The sequence below is a fragment of the Bemisia tabaci genome, chromosome 1 (genome assembly GCF_918797505.1).
Source record: "Bemisia tabaci chromosome 1, PGI_BMITA_v3".
Classification (NCBI taxonomy): domain Eukaryota; kingdom Metazoa; phylum Arthropoda; class Insecta; order Hemiptera; family Aleyrodidae; genus Bemisia; species Bemisia tabaci.
The window spans coordinates 10,322,261-10,340,672 of record NC_092793.1 but is presented as its reverse complement, the minus strand read 5'-3'; the positions used below and the strand labels follow the sequence as shown (position 1 = coordinate 10,340,672).

The window sequence follows — 18,412 nt, the reverse complement described above, 5'->3', positions numbered from 1 at the left end:
CTCTCTCGCACTCATTGCTCAGATGCGGCACGTCAAAGGGAACCACTCGGCTTTGACAAGCCGCCGTTTCATCCTCTATCTCTCTCGCACTCGTTGATCAGATGCGGCATTCCGCGGCTCGTCAAAGGGACACACACACACTCGCGAAAATACAGGCTGGGCCTCGTAATTTCGGCCGCCGTGGTAGTGCCCCGCCGCCCCGGGGCAAAAGCACCGGAGTCCTTTCCGACCGTGAGCCCGGGAAACAACGGCCGTAAACGGGGAGTAAGGCTCAACTTGGATTGGTCGATACGCTGTTTTGTCGTCGCTCTCTCTCGCACTCATTGCTCACATGCGTAATAAGACATAGCCGACCAATCACGGTTTTGGTCGTTTCATTCCCCGTAAAGAAAAAAAAAAAAAAAGCCATGCCTGAATTCTGGATTTCTACTAAAAATTTGTAGAGGGAGATTTGTGATTTTCTTTAAATTTTTCGGTAGATGTGTTTGGGCCCGAAAAGTTTTTCTTCTAAAGTTCAAGAAAAAAGTAACAGAATTTTCATATCTTGTATAATTCTTCAAAGCTTAGGCAGCACAGACCCTTATATTTAAAAATAAGTACATTTTAAACAGAGAAGGAAGGTTTCCCTGTTCAAAGGTAGCGCGATATTTCCCAGCTCCGGAACAATATGTCGTGACCCAAATCAAAGGAACTGAAAAACAGTAAAATGTAATTAAATAGAAAACTTCAATAACAGAAAAATATATATTATTATTTATCTCAAACTGATACAAAAACACAAGAAAAGGAACAATGATGAAAACAAATATTACATCCAAATTCGATGATTGATTGTTTCACTAACTTCATAATAGACTGACAACTCTTCAACTAACATACAGAAATAACTAGAATTGATGCCTCTAGGTATAGGAAACTATTTTGCGATTTCTTAATAAATCAATTTGTTGCTCCCCATGGTCATTTATATTCTTAATGATGAACTTTGGAGGAGACAAATTTTCTCCATGAAGTATCTTACGAGGGGTAAAACAATACTTGCCTAATCATAGAATGTGCATGTAAGAACAGTTAAGAGGTGACCTTACATATTTCTACCTTGTGAGTTGTTAAGTTCTGTCTGCTTTTTCTTTATATATTTTAATAGTTTAAAGGATTTGGGAGTAGATAAGGAATTTACTTTTATTTATTTATTTTATTTTACGAAATGTATTCCTTAATTTTTCTGTGACAACAAAAACGTCACATCTCATGCTCATCCGCTGAGCCCTCCAATTTTAATTCAAGAATTTTACTCTTTTATTGATGGAAAGTTCTTCAGCTATTGGGACCATAAAGTACAATGGAGTCTCAAAGTGCTGAGTCACGGGTGAAGTCACTTTTTGAGGCTGTTTCGTCTATTGCTCCTGATTGTGAGACTAGAGTGTGGCGACTGGCGATGTCATATGCAGAAGTCCTAGCTTCAGGTTTCACTCAGAGAAGATAGGTATAAAATTAATTTCATAAAAACCGGAAGTTTTGTACATTTTTTAATTTGTTTATTTAAAATGATAAGTACTGCAAACCACTCGCGGCCCGCGACTCTCCATAACTTAAAGGCCGTGCTAATCATTGCCGTTTGATTCACATTGTTGGCTCAGAATGGCCCACTCATGTATTGACTTGATCGGCGCTCCAGCACTTTGTGACTCTATTGTACTCTATGATTAGGACATAGAGCTTCAAAGAAACATCACATGCCTTTGACCAGCAAGGAATCATTTTGATTGACAATGGGCTAAATTTTCTTCAAATTTTTTAAACACAAGCCGAGAAAAATTGCACAAAAGATGCCAAACTGCTGTTGAAATCAAACTATTTTCTCTTACAATTAAATAAAAAATGTCTGATCGAAGGATACGTGTTAGCCATAAATAACTTTTTTCTAACAATATAAAAATGAAACAACCAAAATTTCATTAAGATTCTAGAGAATTAAAGCCCTTTTCAGAATCAAAGTGACCCGTGTTTGAGAGAGTGGTAATGTGCCAGTAAAGTAATTAATTGATGTTGACATTTAACAATAATTTTTTGAAATCATTTCGGATGTTCCCCCTTAACTTTGGCAAACTTGATGCATAAGTATCTGTGAATGCTGAAGCAATCAAAGCCTTCTCTTGTAAAAATTTTGTCGGAATTTTATCCAAGATGTATAGCATAGAATCTGAAGAGAGATGCATTCAATTTTAAGATAAAGTATTATTTGTTTTTCCAGCTTATAATAGAAATTGTACTAAAATATAAAATACTATTTGGAAATAAGTATTAGTGAAAAAAAAGAGATAAAATAAAAGTAGACTTGGAAAAATATCCTGCTTTAAGAGGTAAAGATTGATTTTGAGTAACTTTGTTTCCTTTTTTTGGACGCTCTGTAAAATTATGGTGAAATAATATGAAATTTTGAGCTTGAGCATCAATTTCCATCACGATTTCTAGCAACAATAATCTATTATTGCTACAAAACTTTGTCACTGTTTTATTTCTGTGACAAAAATAACCGAAAAAGGAAAAAGAAGAACGGGTTGATTTTGAGTGCAGGACCATCAAAAATTACTTACTGGTCCAAAATAAACACGATGTTTCTGAGAGGTTTTTAGTTTTTAAGCAATTGAAAGGTTTCCTTATTTATTAAGGATGATCTTAAGAAGGATAAGAAGATTTGGCTTTTAATGGAATTTTTGAAATGTTTTTTTTTTCAAACAGAGAAAAATTATTAAAGGTGTGGAAACTTCTATTATAATTGGCAGCCTAAAAACAGGAAAAAAGAAATTAGCATGTGCTAGCCGAAAAGTTTTTCACTAATAGAGAGATTTTTTAACACCTCAGCCGAATTAGTATGTGTAAATGAGAAGGTTACTTTAAAGTAACCAACATGTCATATTCACTGAGAGCAGCATACTGAGGAGTGAAGCAGTTTTTCGGTAGTTTAAGTGATCAATGATGATTTTTTTCTACGGTGGGATATGAGACTTAGTATTTTGAAATTACATTATTGATCCCTATAAATTTTCCAGTAACCTGTACAAAAATCTTTAGCTATTGAATCTCCTAGTAACTATAAAAAAAGCTTGGACAATGATTTCACACAGTTGCAAAAAAAGCTGCGACGCTGATTGAGAATAAAAAATAGCTAGACCAACGATGACATACTAAAAAAAACATCATTGAATAGAATCAAAAGACATAAAAATATAACTAATCCATTATCACAGACGCTGCATCATTTATCGACGCACAGAAAATAGTACACAATAAAGTTGAGTATACTGAAAAAAGTCAGTACAGAATACAGTCAATGATGATGCCACAAGTTGCATGATCAATAAACCGCCAGAAAGCATGAAGATCACTGCATAACAGGACAAGATACATAATCAAAATTTCATGTGGAACGTATTGCACAGATTTAAAATTTGTTACATTCATCTCACTTAAGCGAGATGAGTGCGTTTTTGTTTAGATTAAAAGCAGTCAATGCAAACTTCCTACTTGCCGAAAGAGATTAAAGACAGGAACAAGGTATAGCATTAAAAAAAACTTTACCTTAAGCTTAAGTAAAATACATTGCACAGAGAGAGGGGCGAAATTCAAAAGTTCCCTCATGACCAAGCACATTATTTCCCAAAAATGAAAATTGCTCTACCATTTCAAAAATTTGCTGCAGTGTTATTGAAACTTCCACCAATCATGATTAGTGAGATTCCACTGCCATGAAACATTTACTGGAGGAAAATATGGAGGTGCAGCTCATTACTCTATGTGGCCCTTTGAGAATTTAGCATTCCGAAAAAGTTATTTTATTGAAAAGCACATTGTAATTAGTTGGGTGACAAAGGTGCTTCAAATAGACTTCAGTTTTTTGACTAACGGAAATTTCGATCTTACGGACATGGAAAATGCTGATCTCTCACTTGTGATTTGAATTTTTCAAGAAGGCAGTGCAGTAAGTCCTGTGAGAAATTTTGATGAGAAGCAATGTGATTTGGACTGCATTTTGCGATTGGAAACAACAATTTCTGGCTCAGTTTAGTGACAACAAACCATTACAAACCATTAGTTTCTCTAAGCACGAAAGAGCTTTTGCAAATGAGCCTGACATTGTAGTTGCGAATTGCAAAATTTAGTCCGTTTGATGCTTAACTTTGATCCTTGTCTAAAAGTCTATTTTTGTCCTGTTAAGTGTTCACATTGAGGAGCTTAAAACATACCATCATAAATTGCGATAGGCATAAGGATGAATAAGAAAATTGAAATATTCCTCACTGCTAGCCGCCAGTCATACGGAACAGCAAATGGTAATAACTTCAAGGTAATATTGTGAATCTGAAAACAGAGAAAAAGAATTTTACAGGTTATTTGTCTTTACAATTTGCAAATGGGTCAGTTGCACTGGTCACAGAATCGTGTTTTGATGCTTGATTCTTGTAGATTAGCTGAAAATAATAAAATCTGTACAAACAGCAACTTCTACATTAAATATAAACGGAGATATAGCGCTTTGAAAAGTCCGGATTTGACATCATCCACCATGGTAGTGACACCTTTGGTTTTCTCCTCTTTTGTTTGATCAGCGATGCAGAGGGCGCAACGCGAAACTTCAAAGACTTTAAACGTAAACAAATTTGAGAAACGGACAGACTCTCATATCAAAGATCTTCTCATCAGGAGATAATGCACTCGCCACGAGGAGATTAGGCGGTCAGTCAGTTTACCTCAGTTTGTTTAAGTTTAATGTCTTTGAAGTTTCAAGTTGCGCCCTCTGCATCACTAATAGAATAAAAGAGGAAGAAACCAAGGGTGTCATTACCGCGGTAGATGACGTCAAAAACCTGACGTTTCAAAGCTCGATATCTTTGTTAATATTGAACAAGTGAGAATCGCTGTTGGGATGGATCTTAATATTTTTAGTTAATCTATAACGATCAATCATCAAAACACGATTCTGGTACAAGCGCAACTGACGCATTGAGTTTTGGGACAATGCCGGAAGAAGGGATTGCAGAAAAATGCATTAAGAAGTTTTAAACTGGGTTTCAAGAGACTGAAACATATTGAACCAAGGGGACTTTCTTCGGAAGGGGATCTTTCCAAAGAAATCATCAGTAAGAACCAAAAATTAATTGCCTTCTTGTAAAGTGAAAAGCTTATGAAAAGACTTGCAGAAAAGGCAGAGACAGCCAAGATAGCAGAGATTGTAAACAAATCATTTTATTTGACAACCTGGTACGTAACTCTAAATGATATACATTTTTTCTTTTCTTCTTTTTTCCCTACACCGAAAACGAATTCAGATGGTAATTCAATGATATTTCTTCTGAAAGGCATACTTTTGGCATTTCAGCAAGAAAATTTGTTTAAAATCAAATTGTTGGCTGCAAAGGATACTTATTTTTTTCCTGACAACATAACACCTTTACCCAAAAGTTCATCTTCTTTTATTTCTTGTGAACCAATAATGAGAAATCAAATCTGGACAACTAGATTTTGTTGACATTTGAAAGCTCTCCAACGAGCCCAATGTTATTGAAAATAGCAAACTGGGTTAGAGCGAAAACGAATCTTCCTACACAAAAGTGAGAAAAAACGATTTTTGGTGAAAGAACTGCAAGTTCCCTGAGGAATACATTGTTTTTCAGATCATGGAAAAAATTACAGAATTCTATTGTTCAAGGTTGGTTAAGGTTTTCCTCCTTTCCCCTCTACCCTCATTCAATTCTCCCTTATAGAGCAAATTAGAGGGTCCTATTGCTTCCCGCAAATAGAGGGATCGGCTGTGTTTACTTTTTTTTAAACGACATTAAATGATAAGTTAATCCTTAGAATAGAAAGTGTAGGGAAATGTTTGAGATGTATTTTAACAATCCCCCTAAATCATCAAAAAACAACAAATTTAAAAGAAGAAGCAGGGAAAAAACAGATAGGGAGGGAATAAATTATTTCACCAAATACAAACTCACTCACCTCATGTGAGGCACAGACGAAAATGAATAGGGTAACAAGAGCATTAAGAACAGGATATCTCGGAATTATCACCAAGACTCCATAAGAATCAGCTGCCAGCCAGATGTGGTACTGTCCAATGAAAAGTTCCAATGATATTCGCCCGAACCAGGCAAATAGACTAGAATAACGTGTTCTCAAAATCCCGGACAAATTCCGTAGTGCAATGTAGCTAATGATCTAGGGGAACAATTAAAAAATGCATTTTGGCAGTAGAATTTTTGAACCATGCACAATATATACGTGAAAATCAAAATGAGAGCAATCAAGAGACTTACTTCAGTTCTGCTGAACTAAGGAAAAATGCCAAATGAACATTCGAGAATTGCAAAATTCTACCTGATAAAACATGTATTTTTGAAGAAAGTTTCCAATCTTTTCCCTTAAAATTTTCAGATATTTTGGATAAAATTACTTGCTGCACTGTCCGAAAAATTTGAAGCAAAATATTCAGAATTTTCCCAGTAAATTCAAAAATGAAGTTATGGATTCTTAAAATCTTTCAGATACACAGGATCCCAACTTAAATTAACTTTTGTGGTGGTTCTTGTGACATTTTAGCTTCTTTTTTGAAAAATCATTCAACGATTAATATGCATTTTGAGACTTATTTTTCTTCACACATCTAAGAGAAAGAACATGCACCCATAACATGTAAATGCTGAAATGAACGGACATCACCTATTGATGGCATTGGTGCATAATGCAGTATTATCTATTTTGATTTCATCATTCAATGATGCACAAATTAGCAAAGACTGCAGAAGTTGCATCTCTCACATAGCTGCTAAGACAGAGCAGGAAAAAACCTAATGAACACAACAGACCTATCGATTGTGTTTTTCAAGTGGCACTGAACACTTCCTATTAAGCAAGTGCTTACCATTCAGGCAGGGTTCTGTAAGAGTTTTAATTGACAAACTCAAATTTAACTTAAGCTTAAGATGAATTGCTGCAAGGGGATTTGGCTCAATCTTGAGCCTGATTTGACAAACCTGCCGAATGACACAGAAAAACACTTGTCAGAAGTCAAGAACTCAACTCTGCACTTTGATGACTTGTGATCAACATTCGCATCCATCCATTCCTCGCCCCACCTCTCAAGATGAGTCAAGACTTGTGGATGTGACAGTCATTGCTTCCAAAATGAACACCGCAGGTCTTGAGTACACTGTCTCCCGGAGGAAATTTCATTTTGTTGTAACAAAGGTTGGCATCAAGCTAAAAACTTGACCTAAGCCACTCACAGAAAGTCATCTATGAAAGTTGAGGATTAAAGCATATATCCCCTGACTGGAAGCAGTAAGGAGTATTTTTGTGGTTTCGAGAAATGAAAGTTCAAAATTTAAGAATTGAACGAATTTCTGCCCAATGAAACTATAGACAAGTGGGAAAGATGGGGGTGTGCTCGAAAAAGTTGGATAAGAAACAATGACGCACAAAGTGAACATGATTCCCTTTAGAAAACGGAAAAGCAGGATTTTACATTCTGTTAAACAGAACTATGTGCCAACTGAATGCGGAACTCATGGGCCATGCACATGTAACAAGAGCATTCTGGACAGGGCTTATGAGTTAATGCAGACCACGAGAGACAACGGCAACGGCCTCTTCACCACTGATGTCAATGACGCTTTATATTTCCCATTTATTCTTGCGGCCCTTAACTAACGAGCACACCCTTTCTTTCCCACCTGTCTCTGGTTCCGTTTGGTAGAAATAAATCCAATTGCATTGAAGTTTGAATTGAAACGGCAGTGCTGAAAACAGAATTTCTTAGGTAATTTTTCATTATTTTTTCATTGTTTCCTCATTTTACTGAAGAGTGTTATATTTGACTTAAAAAATCACTTACGGGTACAAAAACAGTGTACGAGTGAACTTCATTGCATTCAGGTTTGTTCGAGCAGAGGAGCGTAAAAATTGTATTCGCAATAATTCCGGCAAGCGCTGTCAGGGCCAGGCAAATGGCAACTCGAGGTGAAAATAAATTACTGTGGTTGTTGTCATCAACTAAGTTGTACCTTTGAGCCACCATGAGAGCAAGGGCAAAGACAGCTCCATAGGCCGTGCTAAAAAGGAAAATTATATTTTAGTTCTTGTCCTCATGATACAGAAGTCTTCAATTAAGAAGATATAAAAATACGATGATACAGGTTCTTTCTAAATCCATCTACATAATACTTTCCCACCTTGTCATGCCTACTTATCAAACTTATAGATTAAAAGAAAGGAAATAAAATATTGAATTTTAACCAAAGGGCTCAGAGGGCAAGGCGCATAAATGTAGGTTTCGCTATTTCGAAAAATGTGTGTTTGAAGTTTCGAAATTACATGGATCTTAATGGCAGAGAGAAAGTTTATACTGACTTTTTGATGCTTAAAAATTGGAATTTGTGAGCAAATTTTTCACAGAATATGCATTCAGACTAGTTTTACTTAAAATCATTAATATTTGGATTTCTTCAAAAACTGTGCCTTACCCTCCAAGTCCCTCAACTGCAGTACTTACTTGTCTTCTTAATTTGCAAGTTTAAAGTTTTTGAGGAAATTCATGGAAGACCATTTACAATTTTAATTATTTTCAAAACAAGGGCCATGAATATGAGCAACAAAGCAGCAACTCTACTGATCAAAGTAGCTTTAAATGACTGATATTTAGGAAATAAATAAAGTCTTGATTTTAAGAATCGCAAATCTCACCTGTATCGGTCAAGTTTCCATCTGAACCACCATTCGTGAATATCATCATCTGTGGTTACAAAAAGTGCTTTCCAAGGTCTTGTAACAAATACTTTTTCAAAGAAAACCTGCGAAGGAGAAGAAAAAATATAAAATGATTAAAGAATAGAATCGTCGGTAATATACAGGGTGATCCAAAAGTCCCTTCCACCCCCTCTAACTTTTTACCTAATTGAGGTAAAGATTTGAAACTTGGGGGATATTCCTAGGTCAAAAGGGACTACTTTTCGGCCCCCCTACAATTTTCAGGGGGGCCCCCTTGGGGGGGGGGGGGCAACGGCCCCCAACTTTTAATTTTCAAATGGGAAGACCCCCTTTGTGATAGCTCGTTCGAAAGAGCATAAAAAAAGAAAACTTTTCGCGCAAACCCGAAGTCAATATCTCAAACCGTTTCAAAATGGCGGCCGGTTAAAGTTCGAAATGGCCGAAAATTCACATCGGTTATTTGTCGATGGATTTGCGCGAAAATCGGTATGTATGGGTATTTTGACACGAGAAAAACGAATTTGACGCTAGATTTTCAAAAAAACCGAAATTTCCAAAATGGCCGCCGGTTAAAGTTCATAATGACCAAAAATTGATTTTTTTAGAAATCTAAGTTCAAATTTGTTTATCTTATGCCAAAATACTCTCAAATTCCAAGTTTTAGGCAAATCCATCAGGAAAAAACCGAGGTGACAATTTTCGGCCATTTTAAACTTTAAACGGCGGCCATTTCGGAAATTTTGGTTTTTTTGAAAATCTAACATCAAATTCTTTTTTCTCGTGTCAAAATACTCATACATACCGATTTTCGCGCAAATCCATCGACAAATAACCGATGTGAATTTTCGGCCATTTTGAACTTTAACCGGCCGCCATTTTGAAACGGTTTGAGATATTGACTTCGGGTTTGCGCGAAAAGTTTTCTTTTTTAATGTTCTTTTAAACGAGCTATCACAAAGGGGGTCTTCCCATTTGAAAATTAAAAGTTGGGGGCCGTTGCCCCCCTAAGGGGGGCCCCCTGAAAATTTTAGGGGAGCCAAAAAGTAGCTCCCTTTGACCTAGGAATATCCCCCAAGTTTCAAATCCTTACCTCAATTAGGTAAAAAGTTAGAGGGGGTGGAAGGGACTTTTGGATCACCCTGTATGAATTTTTGTTGTTAATAACACGCAATTGGACGCACGATTGAAATCTTGAAATTCAAAAAATCAATTCGTCGAAAAACAAACTTTTGCCATCTAACAGATGGTGGATTCGTTAGGAGCCATTCATAAATTACATCACATCATAAAGGAGCAAGGAGTCTGAGTTCACACGGCGAGTGCAAGACAAAAGGCTGGGTAGGAGTCCTGAATAACTTGACATAATACTTGATCAATTTCCCCTCAGTTGTTTTCCAAGTTTAAAACTGAATTTAGATTCAATCATGTCATGTTAACAGTGTAGGCTACACGATTGTATTGACTATTTTCCCATTTTGAAGCAGTGCAGCATGTTCAAAGCAACTTACATTTTCCCCACTTTTTTTTGTCTCCCTACATTTTATTTGTTAACTGCCAATTCCAGAAATTACGTATTCAACTTTTATTCTTGTTCCAAAATTTACTTCTGCGTAAGAAGAAAAATTAAAAAGTAGGTAAATTGTAATTTGGTGCAATATTGGATATTTTGGCACTTTCAAATCCAGTTTTAGGCTATTTCAATATGAAATTTAATCCTCTTAATTATTTCCCAGAGTGATCAGTTCTTGAAAAAGTTAAAAAAAAAGGAGAGGTAAAAATTAAAGAAAATAAAATCCAATTTTAAAAAAATTAAATTATTTGAAAAGTCTTGAGCTTTCATACGAAAGAATTCAAAAGTTCAAATTATATCTTAATTGCACCAAAGTATAGAAATTCAGAAACAAGGACTTTTTCAATGAAACAAGAGAGTTTACAAAAACTAATAAACAGTTAAAAAATGGTAATTATTTTATTTAAGAAGGATCCCAGTCGCATTCCTGGAATTTACATTGGTGCCTCCCTTTGGTGCTCCTGGGAATTTTTAACTATAGTCGTGCCTACATTAGTTGAATTCCTACTGAAGGTTTCTTTGATTTTTGTAGTAACTGTTAACCATTGTTACAACAATATTAAAGTCCTTCCAGCTACAGAGTGGCTACAATGCTCTATTTGTCATGTTGGCAAGAATGATAATGACATCCAAAATATTTGACCCACCTCTCAAAGTAGGTTCAATAGTGGTTGGATGCTAGCATTAATTGTGAACCATCAAATCGCAGAATCAAGCCTTTGAGTGGTTTTCTTTGTCAGTTGCAACCCTGTCTATCAGATTCAGATACTTAGGGAGTCAAAACCATTTGAAGAAAATGCGACCATATCTATTGCCTTCGGAAAATCCTGCTTTTTCATAATATATTATGTGAGTAATTTTCATCATATCAATAGCCAAAGTGCACCATGTTTCTCCGTTTACAATGCTGCAGACTTCCTGTCATACTTTATTTTTCCTTTGGAAAACTAGTTAATGTTACTTCTCAAAAACCTCCTTGATTTTCATGCTCTGTTAGAGGAATATACTGAATAAAGTTCAAGCTATAATGATGGCTTGTTTCTCTGCAAAAAAAAAAAAAAAAAAAAATGAAATAGGAGTGGATATTTTGAAACACTCACACCACAAAAGAAATACATGGTCTTGCTCTTTGGCCATCGATATAATATGGGCTTATCTAGACATTTTCTACTTCAGACTTTCGAATGGAAAGGTGTTCAAACGAGTATTTCTGACATATTGACGGTGTAAGTCGGCAATCACATAACTCGTTTGCGGCGTCTGAAAATCTCCGCCTCTATGTTATTTTTTAAAGGAGAGCAAATTGACATTATTCCTTGAAGTTTTCGCAGAGTTTTCTTCGCATAGAGAAGAAAAATCACGGCAGTTTTAAAGAATTGCCGTTGAGTACAGTTTTCCGTTGAAAAAATAAAGTACGATAGGAAGTCTGCGGTGTCGCAAACCAAGTTATGTGATTGCCGACTTACACCGTCGATATGCTGCCGTGCTAAGGAAGAACATCGTATGCGCATTCTCCTGTTGCCAAATTTATCCCGCCAAAATATTCATTTTTGAGAAAAGCTATGCATATTTACCCTTGAAATTTTCATATTTTTTAGATTAAATTGTGGACTAAACTACTTGAAAAAATGCAGGAAAAAAATTCAGAATTTTTTGGTAAATTATTTTTTTATCGAGGGAAATACGGCAACGTTTCAAGGCTGATTCGGCGTTTTGCCTTAGCGCGGCAGTACAGCCTGACGGCTCTTCAGTTCTTCAGGCCGGCTTTCAATGATACTGGGTCGAGCGTGTGGTATATCTTCGAATTTGAAGGCGCGACTTGGGACGGACGACTTACCTCCGACATGTACAGGATGACGATGAGGGAGAAGAAGACGATGATCTTGATGGCGAGGTACAGGTAGTGGAGGGGGTTGGCCTCGCAGGACATGGCGGTCACCCGAGGTGGAGTAAGGAGGACCAGGTAGAGCATGCTGAACCAGAACGACACGAGAGGCACGAAGTAGTAGAATTGGTACGGTCGATTCATGCAGAAGCAGAGCGTCACCGCCATGAAGTTCATGCGGAAAAGGACCTGAAACATCACAAATCAATTTTTAAAAATCTGTGAGTGAAGGAATTCTGTTTTCTCGGATTCTCCCTCACCACTCGGCAGTCCACGCCCCCGAGGAGCGCTCTGGGTTATTGCAAGTCCCTGGGGGGAAAAAATACTAAAAAAAGAAAAAAATAAAATAACTACACTGAAAAAAAAGATTGGTAGAATTTACCAGTCCTTCACGCTGTATTTCACACAGCGTCAATTTAGAGTCAATTCTGCCAGAAGAAAGGTAAACGTTGCTATATACTGGTACAGGTAACCATTCCTCTGGTAGAATCGACGAGAGGATTGGTAGAATTTACCATTCCTTCAATCTTTTTTCCAGTGTATACTGATGGGAACTAGTGAAAAACTGTAAAATAAAATTAAACTATCGGCACAAATAACTTGCGTCAGCATTCGAAAATTTGAAAACATCGACATCATCTCTGCCGCGATAGCGAAGAGAGCTGTAGGTCTCGAATTTTGAAAAACGAGGCTCCTTCAAAATTCGTCTAATCTCTTTTAGATGAAATCACTGACATAGCTAAGACAGCAAAATTCGTCCTATTTTTGGGAAAACGAGACAGATGAGAAAGTCGTAAATGCGCAAAACATGACGTAGTTTCAGACAAAACGGCCGTGCATAGAAGCTGCATTATTCCTACGAGGAGCAAATGGAAACAGAGCTCTCCAGAAAAAGGCCACCCCTTCGTGTAAGTTCAAACCGCAACCACGAAAGCATGTAGACGATAGCACTTATATGAAATATATATGAAAATGAATAGTATCCTTTTTACATTATTGAAATAAAATTGGTCGATTTTTAATCACCCAAACGATTTCTATGAGCCTTTCGGATGATTGGTAAGAATTTGAGAGAGAACGGAGGCTTCTCTCAATAAAATTTTCCGCTCAGTTGCTAGTGAGCCCATTTTCTCAAAGCTTCATTTTTGCACTTGCTCTTCGCTATCACGGCAGATCTGGCAAATATTACCCGCAGAAAACGGAAAAGTCATGAAAATCGTCTCAGTGGCTCTATACGTAATACTATAAGTAACTATATACGTAACTGTAAGATTTACATTTTATTTATTTATCAAGATGTCTTGGGCGCAGAACATCCATTTATGCATCCTGTGAGAGGAGTTTTAGTCAACCATTGAGTCGGTGAAATTTTTGCAGCACCAGTTAAAGAACCTCTGGGTTGAAGAAAAAGTCTTTCGGTCGTAGCCGTACCTTCGAGTTGGCACGAGTTGGCTACTGAGGCGGCCTAAATCATACGCGTTAATGGAAGCCTTTGAAATTAAGTACAGGCTTTGCACACTTCACTGACATCAATATCCACTAGTGAAAGTTTTTAAGAAAGTTCAACGGATACGGTCAGCAGAAGATCTTGTCAACAGATACAATGCTCATTTTTTGGCTAAAGAGTTAGTCGATTCCGTTGAAGAATGAAGTTGAGTATCGATGGCTTCAAGCCGTGGGGGGGGGGGGGGGGGGATCTTAACGGCCTGGATGGGAAAATTACGCGAGTCCAGTCGAATAGTGGCGCTTTAAATTTTCGCATTCAACGATGCGAGCATAATGTTACATTTATAAACGTCAGTAATTTGAGGCAAGAGAAAAGCTAACAACAAGATTTTCCTTCCGTTCCGCGCGATACCACATCACATACCTAGTTCGGAGTTGGAATTGTTGCGCGTTAGATCTCTGCATACAAGGATGCGGGCATAATATTACAGTATCCATAAACGTTGGTAATTATTAGAGGCAAGAGAAAAGCTAAGAATAAGATTTCCCTTCATTTTCGCGTGATTCCCTCGTCACATAACTGGTTCGGAGTTCGAATAGCCGCGCGCTTGATTTCCGCATTCAACATTCAACGATAATGCATGCATCCAGCATCCAGATTCCAGACACGACAGTCATTTGAGACAAATGAAAATCTAAGATCCCACACCGAAAAAAAATCTGGGTGTATTTACTAAGGAAAGGGTAAAATTACCAAGAATTCAGGGTTCTATTTGATCCTAGTTTTTTCTTGGTAAAGTTACCATTTATAGAATTGGAAATTTTACCGAGAAATCTCGGTAAAATTATTGAACTTTCTCGGTAATTTTACTGTATCTTGGTAAAAACGCCAATATTCTTTATCGACTGTGGTAGAATTACCGAGATAAAATGGGAAAGTTACCGAGAATTGATTACCAATAAAAGTGGTATTCTTACCTGGAAAAAACAGTAAAAATACCGGTTTTTAGGTAAGCTTACCAGTCTGTCTTGGTAAAATTACCAATAATTGGTAAACAGAGTGAGATGGTAAAGGTACCAACGAACCTTGGTAAAAACGCCGATAATTTTTTTTCCAGTATACTCTAGAACGTAAGTGGAAGGAGTTTCATGTCATACTGGAGCGAGGAGAGGTGTTCGAACTCAGTGAACCCCCTTCCACACTAGATATTATCTTCATTTCTAATCAGGGATCTGTGAAATCCCCCAAAATCTTCGGGCGTTACATTATGCGGAAAATTCTAAGTTGTTGCGCCCAAACTTTTCGTCTTCTACAGGGTGCTGCGGTGGAAGGTGAGGATAGGAGGTATAGGCGCATCCGCTCTGAAAATTCTTTCCACGATCTAAGTAACTAATCCATATTGCGCAATGCTGAATCAAGGTCAAACGGTCGACAATCGTCCCGTACACTAGGAGACGAACGGTCAAAAAACTTCTGGCTGGTATGTTATCCATAACGTTTACAGCAACATTGCGTGATAGCGAGTAATTTTTTGATGATTCATCTACTTTTATGGTCGAGTGCAGAGGTTCACCGCTGGCAAAAGAAGAAATCGCTAGTCATGCGTAAAAAGAGGAACAGCAGAATAGCTACAATCCTATAAGAATTTATAAACACTAAAATTATCATTTTTATAGACAGCAAATGACATCATCGGAAACTGAAGAAACCGAGGTGACAAACTAAAAGTGTTGTATTGCGGTAAAACCCGACGTAAAATCGAGAGGAATCGATAAATTTAACTCATAAAATGAGCGAGATATTTTGATAATAATTATTTGATTAAATAATTTTTAATCAGAATCCGCCTTACAGAGGTAGGCAGGCACCCGGCTTGTCGGCTAATATTTCGTTCATTTTCCGAGTATTGAAGTCATCAATTCAATTTTATACGTCTCTATACATTCCGATTTTTATTAAATAATATGTCTCCGTTTTTAAAACCCAACTTACAGAAATTAAAAGTAAGCAAGCTCGGAAACCTTCTGGAGGCCAACGTTCATTTGATCAGCAAGTAACTCTATAGTACATATTTTGTACTTTTTTCCCAATTCTAAATTATATTTGTGTATTTTTGTGATGCACTAATGACATCACAATGAAAATTCATCTCAACAGGTGTTTCCACATAAGGGTTTTGTTCAGGATTTTTCATGCCCTCCAAGTTAGGTCTGGCGTAAGAAAATTTGATCAGTTTTCATCGAATTTTGGTCAAGTTTGAAAAATATTTTTGTCAATTGCTTTTCAATTTTAGCTCAGAGACCAAAATTTTAAGGCCATTTTAAATTGAAACCGAAAATATGTTGCATATTAGTACATGATGAAATACACGATAATTTGGGTTTTAATAGCTTAATAAAAAGCAGTTTACGACATTTGAAATAAACTTAGAAATCATTGATCCACCGAAAAGGAGGCGAAACCCTGAACTTAAGTGCTGTGAGACAGCCGTGAACGAGGCGTGAAACTGAAAGATGCGTGTACGCCAGATTGCACGACTGAAACGGTGCCAATGTCCTCACTCAAATTTCTAAATTATTTTAGGACTAGTCGGTAGAATATGTCAATATGCAAGTATTTTTAGTATTTAAATTCTGGTCACTTGACTCCGGGAGCGTCAAGGCGTATGATCGTTCGTGCTTCGCATTTCAAGTAAAAAGTCGTTTCGAGGTTGATGAAGCTTGATTATAAGTACAAAGTGAGACAAATAATTTGCAACATTTCGTCTATCTTATTTCGTGAATTGGACGTATTTCTGTCAAACGGAACTATGTGCATTAAGACATGAGCCCTGAGACCCATAGGAATATATGCATAACAGGGCTCACGCCATTATGCATATAGTTCCGTTTGACAGAAATACGCCCAATTCAAAGGTTTTACGATGCATTATTTTATGATTTCAACTTATGCTGATTTCCAAAAAATCATGTTTATTGAGTTATGCAGAGGGAAACTAACTTTTTCGGAAAACAATGGAGGGGCGTGGAGGATAAGGCGCTTGAGTGCAGTTTTTGAAAAAATGAGATATTAATGAGTTCAAGTGAAACTAGTCTTACTGCATATTCTGTGAGAATTTCGCTCCAAAATTTCAATTTTTAAGCTTCAAAAAATCAGTTTGATGTCTCTTTCCGCCATAGGGATCCGTGTAATTTCGAAACTTCAAACATGTATTTCTCAAGCAAAAACTGCACTTACATGCCTGGTCCTCCAACACTCTCAATGGGTCTTTTTGTTGACCTATCTACTTGAAGGTTTTCTTTCCTTTCCCCTTGGCACAAACTATTTGATTTTTTCCGGACACAATATTTTCCTTTGTTCATCATGCGCTTGTGTTTACATTAAGAACCGCGTTTGGCAATAAGGAACCAAGTCAAATCAGCTATTTCCAAATTTAACTGGGCAGTTACATTTTTAACGAGAGAACGTTTGTGCGGATTCCTTTGAAAATGTAAAAGAATTTGCTTCGAGTTAGGCAGAAAATTCACTGAAATTTGCACAAAAATCCTCACAACCATTTTCATGAAAAACAATAAATTGCCAAATTTCTGGCAATAGATGGTACCTTTCTGCTATATGCGGCCCATAATGTGCGCCAGAAACTCCGACACTTTCAAAATTCAAACGGGCGGTGCATAATTGTCGCAGGGGGTCCAGACCCGCGTTAAGAGTGTGTCACAAGTGGAGGGTAGTTAAAAAATCCAATATCCCGCGTTATGTGTTTAGAGAATGGTTCCCAAATGTACCTCAAAATGTACTCCATTTCTCGACGCGATCCAGCGAAACTGCGGTGAATCTGACGGAGCGGGGGGGGGGGGGGGGAGGGCGCTGGAGCCTTTTCAGGGGCGAACCACGCCGCGGGGGCGCCCCCCCCCCCCCCCCCCCCGAGACGACGTTTTGCACGTCAACGGCGGCGTCGGATGGATCTTCCGTGTTGGCGGGTTCGTGCGTGCATCGTTGCATACTCAGCGGCTCATTTGAGTCGGTGATTCAATTGCTCGGAATTATTCTTGCCGTCGTGAATTAATTGCGCCGATCGCGGACAACCTCCGGCGAGACAACCTCACGAGTCAAATGAGATAAAAAAACGCATGATGATTGCCGCAGAGCTCAGCGAAGCGAAACACAGAGAAAATCGAAAAAAGGAGGGAGAAGAAGAAAAGGGAGATAGGGGAGACAGAGGAAGAAAGTGAAAGAAAGTGAAAAAGGAGAGAAAGAGGAAGAAAGTGAAAAAGGAGAAAAGGAGAGCGGTCGAGTTATGAGAAAAATAAGGATGAAAGCAGGAAAAAACCAGAAGAAAATATGATGAAAAAGAAGGTGGGAAAAGAACGCAGGCAGGAAAAGAATGGGTATGGGTAACCAGGGCTAAGGGCCAAAAACAGGGCGTCTACCACAGTTCAAATACATAAATTTCTTGATAATATCATGCTTTAAACACATAAATTCCTTGATAATATCATGCATTCCATGAGCAAAATGCAAGAAGTTCTCAAATCATCGAGGATCCCCCGTGCGCCTGACAAAAAGGAGAGGAAAAAAAGAAAGGAAAGACGTTTACATTTGGCTATTATTCAGGACGAAATTGACTTCAGCTGCATATCAGATGCTTCAAAAATTTTCTGGGGGCGGGCCCTGGACACCCTTAAACACACACCCCCTCCCCCCAACGTTCGAGGTGTCTGGATCCCTCTATGCTTGGTTCCAA

The 18,412-nt window shown here is 37.6% G+C and overlaps 1 protein-coding gene across 1 annotated transcript in view; it reads right to left on the bottom strand.

Annotated features, from left to right (window-relative positions):
- Positions 1–730: 730 nt before the first annotated feature.
- Positions 731–18,412, bottom strand: part of LOC109039562 (N-acetylneuraminate (7)9-O-acetyltransferase) — a 44,641-nt gene continuing 26,959 nt past the window's right edge. Inside the window, exons 10-14 of the mRNA XM_019055082.2 lie at positions 12,174–12,410; positions 8,743–8,849; positions 7,895–8,111; positions 6,001–6,219; positions 731–4,362 (exon numbers count right to left, since the gene is read on the bottom strand). Coding sequence (XP_018910627.2) covers positions 4,237–4,362; positions 6,001–6,219; positions 7,895–8,111; positions 8,743–8,849; positions 12,174–12,410 — 906 coding nt within the window. The 3' untranslated portion in view covers positions 731–4,236. The remainder of the gene's footprint in view (positions 4,363–6,000; positions 6,220–7,894; positions 8,112–8,742; positions 8,850–12,173; positions 12,411–18,412) is intronic.